Genomic DNA, 21,331 nt, shown 5'->3' on the forward strand with positions numbered 1-21,331 from the left:
CTACAATAACACATCATGAAGTGTTTTGTTCTTTTTATACCACAGCAATTTGCCAACAATTGTTTAAAAACATTTATTTATTTATTTATTTATTTATTTATTTATTTATTTATTAAAGAATGAGTTGTTATACTTTTTATTCATGAATAGTTTTATATTTATATGTTTAATGTTGTGGAACATTTGCAAATTAGTTCCTGTTACCTTCTTCCTACTTTTTTCTCTCGTGAAGTTAAACCAAATAAATAAATAAATAAATAAATAAATGTGAGATACCAAGAAACTGCCAAGTGCAAAATCCCTCTGTCTGGAAGAGTTTCCCATGTTGGAAGACTTAAAGGAACAGTTTTACCTCTGGCTGTTACAAAGTCCTGACATGTTACAGTCTTTCCAAAAATGCTATATAAACACCTCACGAAAACGTTTCAACAATTACACAGAGAGTTTAAATCTGTTTTTATGTGGAGTTGTTGCTGTACAAGTCCCTGTGTAAGCTGTTTCTATAGTAACAATAACATATTAGAATGTGCACATTAATATAAACCATGCAACCAGAGCTATTGTCAGAGCCATGCTGTTATTGAAAACACTTCCTGACCAATCAGAATCAGGCATTTAACAGCACTGTATTATAAGAAAATGGCATCACATTTAATTCATGAGACATTGTTGATGTCTTGACCAAATTTTTGGTTTCTCCCACCCCACCCTATTTGTGTATTGTAAACAAACTTCACCATGGTAATTCTTATAATGCAGTGTGAGATAAAGCTCTCTGTTCTTCTCCTCATCCCTGTTTGTAATACACAGACTAACAGACTAACAGAGGAAATCCCCCTCATGCTGGCCAAATAGATCATAATACTTTCTTCAAGAGATCCTACTTTCTTCATCCATAAAGTCAAATTCTTTAATGCTAAAAATAAAATAAAAAATACAGATTGACCATGAAGTCAAATTATTTTATTAGAAAAACAAATTCAAATCAAAACATAATGTGTAAAAAGGAAACAACAGGAAAAAAAAAACATTATGTATGCATAGTAAAAGAATTTGGCACAAACACAAAAAGTGCTTTATAATAATACTGCCTACATAACATTTTGCATAATTAGATTACAAGAAAATACTTTCATAGTCAATTTTAAATTCCAGCCCTCAGTTGATGTACTTGCTCTTGAGCTTAGAAATTGTTTAAAAACATGTCTGTAATTGAGTTTACAGTTCAGTTCATTTGACATCACATCTAGTATTCAAATGTCTCTCATCAGCATCAGCATTATTAGATACTTGTCAATAGGCTCATTTAAATCATAAATAATAAAAACACATCACATTGAAGAAAATGTCATACTGCTACCCCAAAGTAGAGTCATGGCATTAGATTTTGGACATGTTTAGAAATCCACGTGTGTTTATCTGTGTGCAAATACTTTGTCTGAAATGTGATGGATTGCTGATCAGTCTTCGTAACAGTTGACAGGCCAGATATATGTACATAAATACAATAAATCAGGCATAAAACAATGAACCACAGAGTGTTTAAAAAAAATTATTCTTATTTTTATAAATATGCTGGTTTTCTTGTCAGGTAATACTTTTCAATAACACAGGTTAGTCTTCTTCCTTGTAAATCACTTGTTTCTAGAATTGCATTTTATTGTGATCAATGCAAACACGAAACCCAGCTTCACATTTTTTTTGGTCGGATGCACAATTCGTTGTAATAACAGTTAAATGCACAATGCATTTTCTCATATATTTTTAACATGAAAATAAAGAATCTTTCATGGCTAAGCAAAAATAAACTTGTCTATATAAAAGGAAAAGAAATACAATATGCAAGTACAAAATACAGCATGCCCAACACATTCTGTTTGGCCTTCATTAAAAAAAGTTTACATTTATATTTATATATATATAAAACAAGGTTTAAAAAACACAATAAATTATTTTAAAAGAATGAGCCATGACTGCATCCCAATCACACAATGCAAACATAACCAGTGAGGTATTTGTTCATTGAGATCTTTGTCAAGCATCATGTCTGATGAAAGAGAGAAATATATAAAAGTGCATAGAAAATAAACAGTTTCATGGACGAGAAGGAAAAGAAAGTTTAGTTGGTGGTTTTTGATATAAAAAGTATAAAAGTAACAGTCTGAAATCAACTATTTGAAACTTGTTTAGGGTTTTTGGTGTTTCCTTATTAATTTCAAAGAAATGTCCGTGGTATCAAGTCACAGCAGCAATAGTAGCTCTCTTTGATGGAGTCATTTTTGTCACCTATGGAGAACCAATAGCAGAACATTCTGTTCACAATGTAAACTTTGAGTTGGGAGGGACAACACAGTGAGAGACATCAGACATCAAGCACCATGTCATACTGCTGATCTTTCTTCCTTTTGCCACACTTTGCTATAAGAACCATGTACAAAGTCAAAAATACAGCCCAGTAGCTGGCATACACTATTGCACCTATTATTAAGACTATCTTCTCAGAATTTGGAAAAGGTTTTCGTGTCTCTTGGACAATGGTATACAGGATGCCGATAAATAGAATTGTGAACCAGACTGAGATGGGGATGAGGCCAATGAAGTTTGTGACTACTGTCTTCCTCCCCGAAGTACCCCAACCGGACTTGTTTATCGTGGCTATTGCGAACATCTTTGCTGGTAGAAGACTGGACATGTATAACACTGAGTAGAAAGACATGAAGACCATGACGATGTTGCCTCGCAAAAAGCCGGCAAACGAAGACTTGATGAGTGCCACAGCCTGTACAATCAGTAGGAAGAGAAGAATGTTCCAGATGCGACCATGGTAGAACAACTGGATGGCCGTGGCAATAAGAAAGAAAGGGAAGAAGCCAGTTATAACTGCCTCGTAGGTCATCCACAGATGGTGCTTGTGGAACCACATAGAGTTGTAGAGCCACTCTCGGAAGTATGACTTGCTCCAGCGTGTTTGCTGATTGAGCCAGCGCAGGTATGTGATAGGAGTCTCAGTCAGGCACTTGGAGCGTGCTGTGTATTTAGTAGCATAGCCAAGGCTTAGCACACGATTCGTGAGATGTCGATCATCACCAAAGCTGCAATGGCTGCCCATGAACGTCTGATTGTACCAGTCCTCCAGAAACTCATGGAGAAGAGAGTTCCTGTACATTCCCAATGGGCCGCTGATACACTGCACACAGCCGAAGTAGGACTGGCAGGCTCGCTCAATGTTAAAGGCCATCCAGTAGCGCACGCTGCTCAGGAAGGACACCCATGATTCATATTTGTTCAGAATCTACAGGGATACAGGGACAAACAAAGTCACACATGTAAGGAAAGATGCAGGTACCTAGTTCTGATTTAATATAATTGCTATACGAGTATCCTGATTATACTTCACATATGGAAATACAGTACATGGAAATCAAACAGGGACAGCAGGAAACCTGCGGGACTGAGAATCATCATGAGACTCTATATGGGATGCTCATTAATATACACATCAGTGTACTTAGAAAAAGTTACAATATCCTTGGTGTGTGGATACAGATGTTTTTTTAAGACCAAGAAAAGCCATTAAACATAATCCACCCATCCTTTTACAACTACAACAACCATGAACAAAAAAAAAAATCCTCATCAGCATTAGACTGTAGCAGAAAGATACTGAATTTAATTGTTATATGCAATTTTATTTTATTTGAACAATTTCTGGTTATATATATAATAAATGGTAAACTCTCAGAAAACTTAGAACCCCTTCTTCAGTTGACCCTCTGGAGCACAGGTTCCCACCCCTAGTCCTAGGGGGACTAGGTCATGCATATTTTAGTGTTTTCCCTGCTCTAACACACCTGATTTAACTAATTCACAACCCTTCCTGAGTTGAAATGAGTGTGTTAGAGTAGGGAAAACACTCAAATGTGCAGGACCAGGGTTGGGAACCCATGCTCTGGATGAATCCTTACAACACAGTGTTTCCCAATCAGGAGACATTCCAAGTGGAATCTTTTTTTGGAAGCTAAAATACCTTAATTAGGTATTGTTCTAAGAGAGTAGAGCAACAAGTTGGTTGAGAAACCTCCATATACTTGTGTGTCCAAGGCTAGGTGGTCAAAGCATGTTCACCTTAAGAGGTGGGGAATGTTCATACTGTAGAACTAAATAAAACAGTAGAAGTTTGAAAGCCTAGGTACCTGTACATCTCCCCCAACTCCTCCCACCATGGGGTCTTCCTCTAGGACCTTTGCCATCTCCACTGAACAAGCAGGATCCAGCATGGTGTCCGAGTCACACACCTGGAAACACAGAACAAGCCATGCACACCTTTTAGAAACAACACAAACCCTGAACATTCGTATATCAGATCATAATCATCTTTTTTTAAAATCCATTTTCCTCATCAAAATAGTACCTTCTATCATAGCAGCCATTACATGTAGGATTCTATGGCAACCTGCACTCTAAGATTTTGCATCATATTGAGCTGCAAATATCCACGGTGTAGTTGTACTACACTGTGTTGGATTTGATTCTGACTGATAGATGAATAGACAGATGAATAGATGAATATGTACTTTACTGAGCCCCAAGGGGAAATGTGGGACTCTTGTGTTGATCCACCATACTGCATTTTTTTTGTTTGTTTGTTATTTCCCTTATATACACCTTATAAACCTGTTCTTGTTACCCTGTTACCATGGATGTTAATTGGTTTCACCTATACTTTATTAGCCCTGCCATGTTTGTGTACTTAAAGTGTGTTTTAGTGCACATGATGAAGCTCAGGTGTTGTTCCTTTTTACATTCTAAATTTCTCTGGTTTTGCCATTAGCCTGCTTATCTGGTCCTTCATTAAGGATATGTATCAGATGACCTTGGTTCATTGTGTTTTATCCCCTGTACCGACTACGATTATTCCTGGCAAACACACTTTGAGAAGGTACCTGCATCTACCACCTCATTCCCACATACTTTTTAAAGAACATTTTAACTGTAGTGTGACAGTATGAAAGGTTATATAAAGGAAAAGTTTCATACAAAGTTAAAAACTGCTCCTTTTTTTTTTTACACTGATGGCTGCACTTTTCAAATATGAAGGTTGTTTTTTGCCATCTTCAGCCTGCAGCTTTTCACATATAGACAGATGTCCTTTGTATGCTGCTAAAAGACTTTCTTTCATACCTTTATTGGGCATGATTACATTTTTAGCCCACAAAAAACAGACTCAACATGATTAGGCATGCAGGGGTATTGGTGTTTTGTTGATTCAGTCCTGAGCATTTCAAAACACTTAGCACTTAACACTTAGCCCTTTTCTCCACATCAAGATTTCACATTTCAAATATGCTAATCACAGAAACAGGGTGGGGGTGGGTGTATTGTGGTTTTAATGAAATTAACCAGGTTTTACTTATTTTCCTTATAAAAATTCAAAATGTAGAAATGCAGCCCATACAAAGGCATTAGTTACCAGGCCATTAGTTACTTCATTAAATCAATGTTTTTAAAAGCAGACTATTTTCTCTAACTTTGATGTCTTAAATGAACTCTCCAGCATTCAGGATTATAAAGCATGTACGCTAATCAATTAGAAAGCATTTACCCGCAGTCATTTTGAGCCTGTCCAAAGATACAGTAATTACATGAATTCCACCATCTTATAACATACTGTCAACGGAAAATACTCTAACATCAATCAGTCATTTACATTTACGGCATTTGGCAGACACCCTTATCCAGAGCGACTTACACTGATCTCATTTAGACACTTGAGCAGTTGAGGGTTAAGGGCCTTGCCCAAGGGCCCAACAGTGATAGCTTTGTAGTGGGGCTTGATCTCCTGACCTTCTGATCAGCAACGCAGAGCCTTTAACTACTGTTCTACCACTGCTCCTTCAATATATTAAGATCACTTAAAAATCCCTTAACTAGGAATTAAGCTGGAATCTGTCCTGAAATCAGTGGAGATCATGTAGTCATCACTGGTGACTAGTCTTATTTCTGTCAGTTGGAAATGAGAAAAATGACTCAATTTGCATTTACTCTCCCTCTCTGATAATGATGGTGGTTTTTTCATTACTCTGTTTTTCATTACTGAGACATCTAGATTTCTCTGAAACAATGGATGTCTAGTCAAAGATTAAGAGTGATATAAGCCAGTGGTGCAATGAAAACACTGGGAGACCAAGAACTGCCTATCCTGCTGGAGCTCAAAGTCAGATCATCTATCCAGACCCCACAGTTAGGGAAAAGCCCACTTTGGTAGTCAGCTATGACAGATTGGTGATATGCTAAATGCAATTATCCCTGTCCACATGGAGGTCAGGCATTTCATTAGAACCAGGTGGTGAGTAGACAAAATCATACCATTTGTAAAAGTTTCCCCAAGCGTCCCTGCCATGATTACCTGTGTAGGAAAGCAACAGGCTTGGCTTGCAAAAACAAGGAAATATATTCGTTCATTAGTCTGATTTCCCTGCTTATTGAAATGGTTTTAGGAAGCCCTAATGGCCAGAACAAGTTTGCTTCACTACAGTGGGTTTCCTTCAATACAGAGGTCTTTGTTTTATCTTTTCACATGAATAAACTTATGGTGTATTTTTGTAATCCTGTAGAATTTCTTGGCATGCTAAAAATATGTTCTTAAAAACGCTGAATGTTTAATTAAAAAAAATGAATGATGTGCTGTAAGGTCATTAAACTGTACTATGAATTTTGTACCATTTGTATTTCAATTGTAAATCATTCTGAAAAGACCAGGAGGTGTGTAAATGGCAGCTCATGCAGATCCCTAATGAAGAGCATCACTGTTAAATACACAGTCACTTCCCTTAGCCCCCCATACTACAAACATTGCACTGGCACGTTTTTAAACATGCACAAAAGTTCCATTGTTTTCCACAACTGCCTTATTTAGCTTGGCAAGACCAAGTTAGTTCAGAGACTCACCTGCACATAGTCGACACTCTTCCCCAGGGCTTTGAAGGCTGTGTACATGACTTCCCTCTTTCCTCCCCACTTCTGCATAATGCACACACACTTATTGTTGAGCACCAGCTGAGCGACATGCTGCAGGCTCTCGGTGTATGACTCCTCGTTCTCATCTGGCCCTAGGTGGTGGTAGTTATTTTTCCAGACATAGGTGGCTGCCTTTTCCCGGCCCATTATGTCCCGAAAGATGTCCATCATGTAGCCGTCATCTTCATTATTCCCATCAATCACCATAATGACCTTGATGTTTGGATAGGTGAGCCTCTTAACTGATATCAAACACTTTCTCAAGTAATTGGGGTCTTCCTGGTAGGCAGCGATGCAAAGTGCCAGTGATTTGTTGAGTTTGATTGGTGTCTCCATGGACCGCCGCATGTTTCTGTGTTCTAACAGCGCAAACAAACTCTGGATGATGAGGTGAATGACCAAAATGGCTCCGTAAAGACCAAAGGACAGGTAATTGCCTGTAGTCGTGAAGAACTGATAGCCCATGATGTAGGCAGTAGAGATTCCCACTAGCAGCGAGACACCAAACAGTGTTGTCCCAATAATCCTCAAGTAGGTGACCAGGTTATCACATTTCATCTGATGATAAAAAACAATAAAAGATTTGTGGTTAGCTCATTTTATTGTGAATTCATGGAAGATTATTAAGGAACAAGCTGGCATCATTTTGTGCCTTGCCCACCATGCATCTTTAAATTCACACAAGCCTCCATCTACAGCAAAAGCAGCAGAATATTTCAGACAGTCTGACATTTCTCCCATTCCCCCCTCCTTTCTCTATTTCAAAATTTGAGTGCGTTTCATAGCCATTTGTTCCAAGTTTCCAAACTGATGCAGTTTCCCATCTGCTTGGCAGACGCTGTTGCAGGGCACCACCCTCCTGACATCATATGTTTATATCTCTGTTGGAAGACACGAGAAGTGAATATCAGATTATTTGAATGCTAAAGGCTCTCTGTATTATTATTTCAGGGGAAGACCTCTTTTGTTAACAAATGCTGTTTGAATAATTTACTCTCAACACCCAGATCTGGATATTTTTCCACTGTAGTTTAAGTAACAGAGCTAGCTTTGCAGAGGTGGAGCTGTTATGGAGGACTGTGTGGAGTATGCATGGAGTTAGCATAACTGGCACATGCTATGGCCTTTTACGTCATCATGTTTACAAGACCCAGGGTGTTGACGCTCTAGACCTTCCAGGCTCCACCTTAGACTGCGACACGTGCTGCGTTAATGTCTAAAAAGCCAGAGCTGCTTCACAACCCTTTCTTTCCATCGTAAACCCTGGGTGAACCCCAGTGCTCATTTAAAAGTGCTACAACTGCCTGCATGATAAACCATGTCCCATGTCTAGATGCTTACAAGTATTAATCAAAGGAGTAAGTGATATTGAAAGTAACACTGTCCTTTGTGTATGAAATCATTGCTGCTGTTGATTAACTCTGACCTGGATGGTGCAATACCCTTGTCATTGAGATCTTATTCTATTAAGTGACCAGAAGGCAATAATTTGAGAAGAGCATTTGAGAAGAGTTTGAGTTCTATCCACACCCAAATGCATCAAAACAAAACACATTACACCATATCAAATCCACTATTTCCCATGTTGCAAGATGTAAAGCTGTTACATTTATTCTCATCGCCTGTAAGTGCATGTACATAGCATTGCCTTCCCAGAGCTGGCGGTGTTCCAGAAGAGCTAAGGACCCTTAAGGGAGGAGTTGCAAAGCAAGAGAGTTGGAAAGTTGAATCATTTTCAGTGGGGAAAACTTAAACACCGGCTACAAACGTAGATGAAATACTGCACCGTAGCTAAAGTAAAGCTGCACTGCAAAACTAACTCTTTTTTTGCCTCCAGCTATAGAAAAAAAGTGCACTGTTCTTATCAATCAGTGCACGATCAGAAAGTGCTCATCACTAAGTATACTGCTTAATTGTGCTTTTGTGCCTTGAAAAAAATCTGGTGCAAGTTTACAGACATGGACTTTCCTTCAGAGTTACAACAGCCGCTTTCAGATTATGTTATATTTAAGAAGCATTAACACACAGTTGTAACCAGTGCCAGGAAATGTGTGGGAAAGTACAGCGGAATCCTAATGGCAGAAGATAATTATTCAGGAGCAGATCACTACTACTATTGCCTTCCCTAAAACCGCACATGTAAATCTCAATGCTATGAAGTGCAGCACTGCAATAGTTTTACCTGAGCAATGCTTTATTTGCATGAAATATCACCATATAAAGTATCAATAAAATAAACAGAAATGGACATCTATACCATCTTAACTTATTTTGTTCTTTAATGTATATTTGTGTCCTCCTTTAGAAAATACAACAAAGTTAGTTCTAAGGTAATATCTTCTAAACCTCATGAACTATTCTCTAAGACTGCGTTAACCCACACAGCTTAATGCTGCGGTCTGATATGGCCAATTTAATATTGTAAATGCCCCATCTAACTTCCATTCCAAGTAGGTTTTAATCATGTTTGCATTGTGTTTGAGTCTCTGTTATCATGCTTAATGTACAGCTTTAGCATGCAGTCATTTATCTTTTTCATCATTCAACTTTTTCGTTGCTTTTGACCGGATTCGTTGGTTGAAAAACTAATGAGAGTGAAACTGCAAGCATCCATCACCGAACCAAATGACTGTCAGTTCACAGCAAGGACTTATTTTTTTTTTCTTTTTCATTTTGTCCAAGTGCACAGTTTTTTGGACCGTCCTGTCCTCAGCAGTTTCTTCAGATTTATGATAGTTTTAATAGCACATCCCCAAAGTCCAGATGTTATTGGTAACTGACAGTATTTTTGTTGATACAGAACTACAATTACATTTCAGACAATGTGTTCAGAGTAGCCATTTTCGAATTATCTCCAAGTTGAATCAAATGTGCTGGAATTTATTAAATGACCACCTAAATGGTGATCGTATTGCCACAGACTCGTTTTAAATGAATACTCAGACTATTCTCACATGTATCATTTGCCTAGCTCTGGAACTTTGTCCATTCATTGACTTCTCCTGTCTGGCTTTGATTATCTCACCTATGCTCCCACAAACTATTTCCACTGTACTAAGAGGGAACAAGCATGGTGCACTTTCAGAAGCACTTCCAACTCACTCAAAAAACTTTAAGAACATCTGGTGTATGTAGAGACAGTGATCTGTAATAGGGCTACTGCTCCCTTTCAACTAAGGATTAAGCGATCATGGTTAATGATGATTGATGTTATGACCTAATCACAAGTAAAGAGCCATAGTTATTGCCATACAATCTTATCTACTTGTTAATTGTGATTGTTGAAGGACTTTTGAAGGTCGCTGCCCAAATTACTTGTGACAGTGGGGTCATAAGGTCACAGCCTAATAACCATAGCTGCTCTTCAGGATTCCTGTCACACACTATGATCACACATGCATGATTTAGTATCTATGGGGTTAAGGATTTGAGATCACTGTACTAATGATTATAATGAACATGTAATTGAGAGATTTTAGAAATCATTATGTTTAGGGGTTTTGACCTTTCTCTCTAAAACTGATTAATTTTCCCCTTAACTTCCTTAATTATTAAAATGAATCCACTAGCGTTAATTAATTAGCTTTAATTTGACAATCTAAACATGGATTATTAGTGCCTGAGCCAACCAAATCACAAAAACCCTCTTGGTGTGTAACAGCATCAATCAAAAAAGTTATATGAAATGAGGAAAAGTTCCAGTTGCAGTTTAGTAGATCCTTGAGGACTAAGGACCAAATACCAAAATATCTGAGATGAATGAAGCATAAAAGCTTTCCTGTCTGAAGACATTCCTGTGGGTCATTTCATATTCTTGCTATGTAAACTTACTACTTCAGGGGCAAAAAGGAAGCAAGCCCATGACGTCACATTCAGTTTTTTTTTTTTATTAAATTACGCACGCGCAGCACGTAACGCATCAGGTTTCTCGCTCTTTGTGTGTGGGTGTGTGGTGTGGTGTGGTGTGGTGTGGTGTGGTGTGGTGGGGGCGGGGTCGGGTGGGGGTTGGGGGAGTTATAGTGTTAATAGTTATTTTAAATATAGTAAAACCATAGAACTCCACCTTGGAATTAAAAAGCTAAGCACAGCTAAAACAGTGCTTGTATGAATCCAGACCAAATCAATATTTCTCGTCTGAACGAAACATCACCGAGAAAGCGTGTTGCCAGATTGGGATTTCTTAATTTCTATATTTTAAGCATGTTGGACTGAGGGGACCATTGACTAGTAGTTATATAATCACGGCTATATTTTGGGATCGTTTACATGGACTCTACACATCAAAATACAACAATACTGGACGTGCTCGAAGAGCTCTTTAAGGTGCTGAATTCGGATACAACCACATCGCGTCAAATTCGTACACAATTAATTGAACTAAACATTAAGCCTTGCTCAGTCAGCACTGTGTTAATTCATGTATATTTTAGACGTTTTTATTTGTAATTACATAGCACGACTTTTTAACGAACGAACTAACTAACTAACTTTAAACGTGTTATAGGTTTGAAATCTGGCAACCCGTGGCTCCGGTTAAACGAGTGCGCGCGCAACATCAGCTGTGGCTGTTCAGCTCGCGCGGGTTGTGAATCTGTACTGTGTAAGGCGTGGAAATAGTGCAGTTACGAAGTGTTATTTCTACACAAGGACACCATGGCACACTGTGTAATGAAATGTGAGGTGTAGGTTTTAAAAAAACCAAACCAAACAAAAACAAACAAAAAAAACAACAGATGTTCGAGAGAATTTAGTTACTGCATGATTCAGTGTGATCACTGCCTGATGTCGACTCCATTCATTCTACAGCTGAAGGTACTACTGCGTTTACTACATTAAGGAACAGTGCTGGTTTACACTGAAGATAATGTCGCCTGTGGTAGGATGCGGATCAGGACGTGGATCAAAATGAGGATTCATTACCTTGAAGCAGCTACTTTGAGATGACATCTCTGTGGTCCTTCAGGATGGGTGCAGATCCGAGCAGACTCTGTTGGCAGGGCAGCAGCTGCAGTAAACTTTCTGAGCACGAGTTTCTTGGGGGAACTTGAGAGAAAACGTGCATGAAGTCTCCCCACGTTCACAGCTGATGATTTGCAAAGCTGTAGTCTTCCTCCTCAGTAAATACACTCATTCAGTATGATCGACAGAACTTGTGGCATCGTCCTGACTGTCATTTTTTGTCAAATAGTAACAAGGGAGTGTTTAAAAAAGTATCCAAAGGTAGTGGGGGGAAAAAGTTACAAACTGTACTGCTGGTTCAAGTTTCTTCAGGCATCACTGGTGTACAACTGTGAGATAATGCGTTATAATTGTTATTTGTAGCATGGGGCCACCCTGTGCTGCTTCCTGTAGCGTGTCCATTTGGAAGAGGCTTTTAAAACCGGCAGGGTTTTTGGGAGTTGTTTTAATAGGGGGAAGGTTCAGGGGGCGAGGAGGAGCAAATTTGTTGGAGGAGGCAAAAAGTGCTACTCATTGAAACTCCCGAACTGGTAGCACTATCCCCTTTAACCCGAGTGTGTTTAAAACTCAAGCTTATAGAGGCTTTAAACTGTTTAACTGCAGCAGTATTTTAACACTATTTCACAGGTATGTCTGTTAATGGATAGAAAGTAAAACATCCCCTAAGATAAAGATATATTTTCCAGATACTCAGCCTAGGGTGAATTTAATAGCATGCGTGTGAATAAATGAGCAACATGTCAGTAAAACTGTCGTATAATAAAACGTCTTTATTGTGATCTTTTTTTTTTGTGTGCGTTCTATTTCAGCCAATAGCAATTCTTCATCAATTAGTCCATTCAATAAGAAGGGAAATGGATGCTATGGTCGTACGCACCAGAAGGGGGCGCCATAGACGTATTTCCAAATCTGTTTGAAATGGCGCGCGTGAAAGGAACTTTATGGGATCAGCACTGGAAATTTCTGCCTTGTCATTACATGAATGCACGTGTATTAATAATTTGTTTTTCAAATAAACGGTATCTGTTATGAACAGAAATATAATGTCTACATTTGATGAGCAGTTGTTGCTGAAACAGTAATACTTTACACACAGTGTCCACAACCTCCCTGATCTCCAGAGCCTTTGGTGGAAGTAGAAAAAAAAAAAAGATATGAATGTTAAATGCATCCCTAACTCTGAGTATAACTTTTGTATCCTAATATACAGTAATTGTAAGTATGAGAACATGATCTCTAAAAGGGTATAAAAATCCCAAATCCCATAAAAGTAAGTGGTTTGCTGATCATGTCCACTTTATTTTAAACAAATCCCAGCTAATCACCAAAGAGATTTTCTGCCCCCTGGGGGATAGCGCTGCAGCCCCTTCTGGCAGTGGTCCATTCACAGGAAGACCCAGTTCCTCATGTGTTAATTTAGCTTGCTGTTTATTTGAGAAAGGATACATAATGACAGCCAGAGAAAATAGCCAGGGCTTGAGGGTTGCAGGGTCACCTGAGGGGAAGGGCAGCCCCATATTATGCAGCTACGTAGGAGAAACTCCCAGGGAAGCGTGCTGAACGTGAACGCTCTGTCTTCTGCTAGTAGTCCGGAGTGGCGCCGAGGGCTAGAAGCTGATGAGTTTAATGCCTAGAGGCTGGTTTCTACCCCTTGCTGACTATGATGAACAGCAACCATATGTTTTGCTGACTCACTTAAAGCTTTTGGATCACATCACCCAAAGATGGCTTGCACAGAACATCATTGTGCTCTGAGCGTATGGATCCCATCCCTCACTTCCAAACCACCCTAAATACTACCTAGGGGTCCATGCTGTGTATTCTGGCCAAAGCACAAGACAGAGAGTACTTTAGTACTTTAGTTCTGCGGACCCGTAAGGCTCTTTTTTGACTTGTTATGAACCGTTATGAACAATGGTATCATTGAGAGTCTATGTGTTGCCTCTTTTATTTTTTGTTTTTAATCAAAGACAATAACATAGTCATTCTTTCACACTCAGGAACTCCCATGGAGTTTCCAGAAAGTATAGTAAAAGGCATTAAGAAGTGAGATTCCACTTTGGGCAGGGGTTTGTTGAGATTAAACTACTCAAGTGTGCTTAAGGTTTCCAAGTAATATCTCCTAATGTTTAAAGTAAACACTATTTATGCCGTGTCTAAACAACAGCTAATGTAGAAGAGCTTTGATTGATGACACACTACATATATAATGAAAGATTTTCTGCTGAAATTCAATTAAATGAAGTGCAGTTGAAACAACTGAAGAAATTTCTCAAGATGATTTGAGAAAAATTCCTATCATCTGCTTCATCAGGATATTTGTCAGAGCATATTGAGCAGTCCGTACAGGATTTCACTGAATTTATTTTGTGATTGTTGCAGCCAAAAATGCTTGCTTTTGCTGTGGATATTTTCCAAATTTGTGATGCAATTTACATAGGTTTTTGTTGTTTTCTTTAGGTTTTTTTTTTCCAGAACACTTCTTGAATTGGCGAAATTGCAGTTGCACAAAATTGTTTTGTTTGTTTTGGTGGTAAATGAAACCTTTTAGCTGTACTCATGTTTGATGAACACGAATCGTAGCGGGCTTTGTACGAATGCGTGTTGGGATGACCTCGCATGACGTGCCTTGGCACAAATCTGCGGAAAATCTGTGGTAATTTTGAAAAATTCCAAGCTCCTCTGAATATTATGGAGTTTACTTGATTTTGTGTTCATTTCTGTGATAGCAAAATCATGAAATCCTGGAGGGACTGATTAACTGCATCTATGGCCCAGAAATATAGCCATTTGTGTACAACGTGAAGTGAAAGAGAAATATTTATTAATTTGTTCATATATGCTGTTCATCCAACTGTAATGAGAAAGCATTTTCCCCATACAGCCAAGGTCTTTTTTATTTGCCTAAGCAGACCTGATCGAAATGCAGTCTATTTCATATACCTTTGTTCATTCATTTGTTCCTCCCTTCATTTATTCATTCATTCATCTTAACTGCTTTATTTATTTCATTTAATTTGTCACTTATAATAATCACAATAATAATTCAGTCAACTCCAGAATTATTGGCCCCCTTCAAGAATATAGGCAAGAATTAATTCATTCTTTTATTGATCTTTGATAAGCACTTTATCCTAGTCAGTGTTGCAGTGGATCCAGAGTCTGTGCCTGGTGTATTCCCACCCACTACGCCCAGACTAGGCTCCAGATCCACCATGACCATGGTCAGGATAAAATACTTACTGAAGATGAATGATGACAATATGTTTGGGATATGAGTAATAGAAGGATCATTCTGTTATACTCCCAAGGAAAGCACCTTACTGAACGATATTCATGGCTCAGATTTTCCGCGATTGCATCCGGTGGTTGCACTATCATTAGTGGTCAGTAGCCCTCAACAATAACTGGTCCTTTTAGTGAGCAGTGATTATCTGCAGACAAACAGGCGGTGAATGAGAGTGTGGCGCTTGAAGTGTGAGAGCACTGAGTGTGGAGTGTGCCTGTTTCCATAGGAACTCTGACATGTGTTTCTTCAGCTTGTGTGTGTGTGTGAGAGCGAGAGGGAAAGAGAGAGAGAGAGAGAGAGTCATGCTCATGCTCCACCCTTTTGTTTTTACTATTGCCATAGAGAGTGCTTTGAACACAGGAGTGTACAGAATTAAAACAACTCAGCTTTGGCTGTAACTCTTCTTTCCTTTTTTGTGTCCTCCTTTTGGTGTTCTAGGGACGATGTAGCAGGTCACTCCCTGTGCCTATAAAATAAAAGTGTGCAAAATGTGTTCGGAGTCATCAGAGCATGTTGAACTGCCATTGTAGATTTTTTACATACATCTTTCTAACTACCCCTTACAGGGTGTCCACCACCTCATGCCCCTAGTTCCCTGGCATAGGCTCCAGGCTCCCCCATGGCCCTGTGTAGGATAAGTGGTACAGAAAATCGATGGATGGATGGCTCATCACCTTCCTTACTATAATCTTATTTTTAGTTATACAACTATTTAGGTCATATTGGTTATGCTTTATAGTCTTTAGTTTGATAGTTATTAAAAGTTATTAAATTAAGGTCCAAAATGGCATGTGTTCTGTTAGTAAACCCAGAAGTACCTTCTGAGGTGCTGCTTAGTTTTTCACTGGGGATTTAATTTATGATGTAATATAAAACAGTTGATCAACTTATGATGCTGAAGTCATTGACTTCCATTGCATCGACCGAAAAAGAAGCCATAAGGTGCTGGTGCTATTTGCTCATTATAGAGGTAATAGAGCTAAGGAGGTCAGAATGTTAAGCAGTTCAGCTTGGGCTGCTCGGTCGGCTTCAAAGCAGCTTTACGGTTTCAACAGGGTTCTGTATCCTGTCTGTGGGCTAAAATTCTCATGGCTTGGGTCTCTGCCAGAGCGTGCAATTAGATTCTCCACTAAGAGCAAGGGAAACGACTATGTACTGAGTATAAACTGACTCAGGCACCACAGTCGTTCCTGGGATAGCAGTCATTACTAAAGTGTGATGGAAATTCATTGAGAACACTTTGGGATTCTGATGCATCAGTCTGTATTTAGCTACAGGGTTAAATTACAATCAGCCTGTTTCAATTATTGATTCCATTGTTGATTGGAAAAGGCAGGACTTTAAAAGTGCTTTGTTTCCTGTCACGTAGCATAGCATTTGCTCTTTTTCATGCACATCAGGACTTTTGTATGGGTCATTTATCTATGTTTAAGTTAAACAGACACTCTGTGTGGTTAGTGTTCTATGATGCAGTGGAAGTAGTAGCCAGCCTGTAATTCTCAAGTGTACTCTCTATTTCACATTCAAGGAAAGGCTCTGTTTTCTTCCTGCACCTCTTACGACATTACTTTCTTCTAGACCTCTGATTAAACATGACTTGTTGAGCTGCATGTGCTTTCAGACACATGTTCTTAGAGCTTGCAATTGTTAAGGCATGCAAAACAAGCACCACTGGACAAACCTTAAAATTGATTGCTGTAGTGCTTAATTAACCTCTATTAAAGCAATTAAATATCACCGCTGGTTCTTGCTGTTCTTACTGTGCAATACTGACTTTTAGAGCTGATGCTAAATCTCAGTGTCATGCAGTCGATAATGAATTCAGCATCACGGAACAGTACATCACTTGACCCTGTCCCAAAAGTGAGCCGTGGGGCCTGTTGCATCAGTGCTGGGTGAGAGGTCATGTTTGGAGCAGCAGGGAGTTCCTCCAAGACTCCCTTCCACCCCTAGTGAGCTGGAGTCAGACTTTGACATTTACTTAGATCATGCTGCCAGATACATGCTGACTTGGCCTACAATCAAAAAAGAACACGCAACTAAGGATTAGGATTTTAAAGAAGTATTGTCTAATGAAATTAATGTGGGGTCTGTTTGTGATGCTAAACTACTGGTGCAAAGGAAAGTAAATGTCTAGATTTATACAGACAATAAAATAATTTTGACTTTATTAATACTTATATTTATACTTTTATATTTATACTTTATTTTGTAGAACTGACTTTGTTGACACAGAACTCTGAGTGCTCTATTTGCTTCTTCTCCCATCTATGACAAATCCTTGTGACAAAATCAACTCCACCTCGAAAAGCACATGGGAATCTCTGACGACGTTAACTAGAAGAACACCCACTGCATTTCCTGTCACCTCTGTAATCTTTGGCCCTCCTAAGGTCCCCTCTGCCTTCAGAGCTGGCGTTTGTATTCTGTAACCTGAGAGCATGTAAACCTCTGGGTGTAAAATGACATAAAAAGTTAACCAGTTTGAAGGAAAAACCTTTCTGAGGGATTCAGGTCTGCCAATCTCCCACACCAATATGTAGTGCTTAAGTCCAAGAGCAACGGGTCACTCCAGGAAAAACTCTCACTTCCATGCTCTCTAGCTAAAAGGATCATTATCTTTTTCATGAAAGTCACATGTATTGTATTAAACAAATGCATTTCTACTGAGGTAGAAAGACCTTCTTGCTATTTTAATGGAAAAAGTTTGCTGTTCCAGAGGCTTTTTTTTTTTTAGAATCACTTGCTCATTTGGTCCACAGTATAGGAAGCCATGTTAGTTACCTAAGTGAACACAAAGTTGGATGTAGCAGCCACGAATCACCTCTTGAAGACAACTGAAAGGATAGTTCACTGCTTCTGGACCTAGCAGTTTGGACCCAACCACCTAAGTATGAACATTCATGAGTTCCTTCCTCTTCCATCAAAATGTTCGTTCTTGAGAAGGACTGCTCTTTCAGACAGCAGGGCAAGATAAACCAGTTTAGCAGAGCAAAAATAAACATGCGACTAATTAGAATTTATTTATGCTGGAAAAACGGCAATTACACAGTCTGCACAGGAAAGTGCAACATTACATATTTATCTGCACTGCCAAGCAAGCTGAAAGCTCCTGATGCTGCAATGTGCATCGGGTTTGTGAAAGGTTCCTATTGGGTAGAATGATAATAGTATTGATTATTGTCATTTTAATCAATGACGTCATTTGCCTGAATTAATTTATTGGACAAATTTCCATGAAGTTGTCTTCCAAAGAACTTTGGTGTATTCCGGCAGACCATTTCTGAAGAAAAAACAGTTCATAAAAATGTTCCAACGTGTTAGTATCTGTGGTCAAAAATATATTATCAACTAGTTTCAAAATGTTAAAATGCTCTTTTCTGTGTTAGTATGCTATAGGTCCTGAGGATAATGTGATTCGAAGGGGAGACAAGAGGGGTCAAGGTCAAGAATGGGATTAAGACAGATGAATCATGGGAGATCTGCACAGGGCAAGTCATTTAATCATTACAGATATGCTCTGAATTCAAGTTAATCCATCTGACCAGTAGTACAGAGGCATTAAGTCTCTAGATATCTGTTTCCTCAGATTAGACAGATTGATGTGGTAGTGACACTGGTTTCATTAGGCCATATAAAAATATTTGAGGGAGTAGAGCTTGAATATACTTTCTTGACTCTTATAAATATGATTTCTTTGACTACAATTCTCTGTGAAATTTAGCTGCCCACAGTGATGCTTTAGATTCAGCTTGTGAGCTACTGTAATTGTTAAATCCATTTTTAAAACTGGCACATCCCTACTGAAATTACAGCTCAGGTTAGAAGGAAAATGTTCCTTTGAGGCCCATTTTTGTCATGAGTTATGTGTGTGTGTGTGTGTGTGTGTGTGTGTGTGTGTGTGTGTGTGTGTGTGTGTGTGTGTGTGTGTGATATAGCCATCATATCCAAGGGCATGCCACCCCAGGCCAGCTGGAACCATTTACTCTCTGATATACAGGCATGTCTTGAGTGCAGATTCAAACTGTGAAAAGAAAGCTCCTTCTGTTTCTCTGTCATTGACAATCAATCCTGACTGCAAGCTGAACCCCTGTAAATTCATAGTTTTTTTTCTGTGTGATTGATCTAATGGTTTTGGCGGCAACGAAGCAATAGGAAAAGCAAGAATTATGGGGAAACACTGAAACAATAGTGTGTAATGTAGACAATGGGAACAAGAAATATAAATTGCTTATCACTCAACATATATACCCTTCTGTTAGTCATAGCATGTAGTGGAAACGTCAGGATTTGCCAACAGATGGGCTATTGCTCATCAAAGGACCCAATCGACTTGACGGTCTTCAGTGGGGGCAAGTAGGATTAGCTCTTATACCCAGTGGCGTCTGCACTGTGTCATTTCCCAAACCTGTGGAAATAGGGAACACATTAGAAAACCAAAGTGATTCTCATACACTCTGGGAACATCTGGGTGCATTTGTTATTATGCCATAACACAAAGAATGGAGCCATTGTTTTAGCCAATTACACAACCCTATACTGCCAAGCATATCCTGCAGCAGAGGGACTGGTCTGTAGATAGTGTTGTGGTAGTAATTTGCATGGTTTCTTTATGAAAAGGCTCTTATGTTGCTATTGAAAGCACAACATGTCTCATGCAGTCTGCTCCTAATCACCTCATAACTACACTTCTGGAGGGGATCCACTGACATGGAAAAGCCATACTGAAGTTGAAATTGTAGAAAGGATAACCATTTCATTATGAAGAAAAAGTAGCACATCAAATGTGCTGATTTCAGGCAGATCATGAAACCTAAACACACAGAGTGTGTGTGTGTGTGTGTGTGTGTGTGTGTGTGTGTGTATATATGTATATATATATATATATATATATATATATATATATATATATATATATATATATATGTCTGAAACCAAGGATAGTAGTGAACACTATATACTGCATACCTATGATAAAGTTTAATTTCTAAAATAGGTACAATAAAACATTAACAACAATTAACAACAATGCCTAATAAGAAAATAGAACAATTCTAGTAATAAAAGTTATAATAATAAAAGTGCTCTCTCACTCTCTCTCACTCTCTCTCATGCTCTCTCTCTCTCTCAAATATTTATTGTACTATACTCACCCTTCTTCTTCTTCATTCTTGTTCTAAGCTGGACAAAGGGATGATTAATGTCCTGTGTGGGACCACAGAAGATTTCAACAGGTCACTCAGAACGGGTAACTTTCAACATTTTAAATGATGAATGTTGTTGAAATTATGTCTGTATTTCTGGAATTTTCGATTAAATTTTTTTGGACCGTGGTCAACCGTGGTTAAGTGGTAACTGAAACAGCTGATATGGGTTCACAGTGAATGCAGAGCCTATCCCGGGAACACTGGGCGTGCGGCAGGAATACCTCCTGGATGGGATGCCTGTCCATCGCAAGGCACCATGCACAAACATTCACAGCTTAGAGTAGCCAATTTACCTACCAGCATGTTTCTAGGACTTGAGATAGAACCAACATGGACACTGGGAGAACATATACTTAAGGAACTTCACACAAACAGCTGGGGCACCTGAGTGGCACAACAGTAAAACATTCGTCCTTTTATTGGGAGATCATGAATCCTGTTGATGCCACAACCATGGCCATGAATCCAAAGGCAAAACTGGCATTACTCTCTCTGCTGCCAATCACAGTGACTCTAGCCAATATTAAGCATCTGTAAGCCCATGTAGGCAGGTAGCGCTTAACTGAGTGTGTTACACTGCCCTGTGATGCAGCATTTCGGAAAGATGCGGTTGGTTGATGTCACAGGTTTTTGAGGAAGCAGGAAGTTGGAAGCTGGTGGGCAGGACTTGGCAGGTGAATAAATTGGTTAGAAAATAGGGTGCTATTGAACCATGATCATACCAGAGACCCTGGAACTGTGAGGTTGTTGAATAATCTCCCTCACAGTGTCAGAATCTTTGTCACCTTCTAAAGTCAGATTTCAGACAAAGAGAGTTTCTGTTTTTGACTATTACAACATTGCTGACACATGGAGGTGA

At 38.9% G+C, this 21,331-nt stretch overlaps 1 protein-coding gene across 1 annotated transcript; it reads right to left on the reverse strand.

The window, feature by feature from the left end:
• Nucleotides 1–286: 286 nt before the first annotated feature.
• has2 (hyaluronan synthase 2) lies at nt 287–12,027 on the reverse strand. The gene is made up of 4 exons (XM_053626994.1): nt 11,938–12,027; nt 6,949–7,575; nt 4,194–4,295; nt 287–3,292 (listed from the first exon to the last, which is right to left on the reverse strand). Exons 1-4 carry the CDS (start codon nt 11,962–11,964, stop codon nt 2,363–2,365), a joined length of 1,686 nt encoding a protein of 561 aa, XP_053482969.1. The 5' UTR covers nt 11,965–12,027; the 3' UTR covers nt 287–2,362.
• Between the last annotated feature and the right edge of the window lie 9,304 nt (nt 12,028–21,331).

The sequence above is a fragment of the Ictalurus furcatus genome, chromosome 1 (assembly GCF_023375685.1).
Source record: "Ictalurus furcatus strain D&B chromosome 1, Billie_1.0, whole genome shotgun sequence".
Taxonomy (NCBI): Eukaryota; Metazoa; Chordata; class Actinopteri; order Siluriformes; family Ictaluridae; genus Ictalurus; species Ictalurus furcatus.

What these genes read in the sequence shown, in the direction of transcription:
- has2 (XM_053626994.1), bottom strand. Translation starts at nt 11,964, where the DNA reads ATGTCATCTCAAAGTAGCTGCTTCAAG. An exon ending in CTCAAAGTAGCTGCTTCAAG is followed by an intron (nt 7,576 to 11,937) that starts GTAATGAATCCT and finishes TTTTATCATCAG; the next exon opens with ATGAAATGTGATAACCTGGT. An exon ending in AGAGTGTCGACTATGTGCAG is followed by an intron (nt 4,296 to 6,948) that starts GTGAGTCTCTGA and finishes CTGTGTTTCCAG; the next exon opens with GTGTGTGACTCGGACACCAT.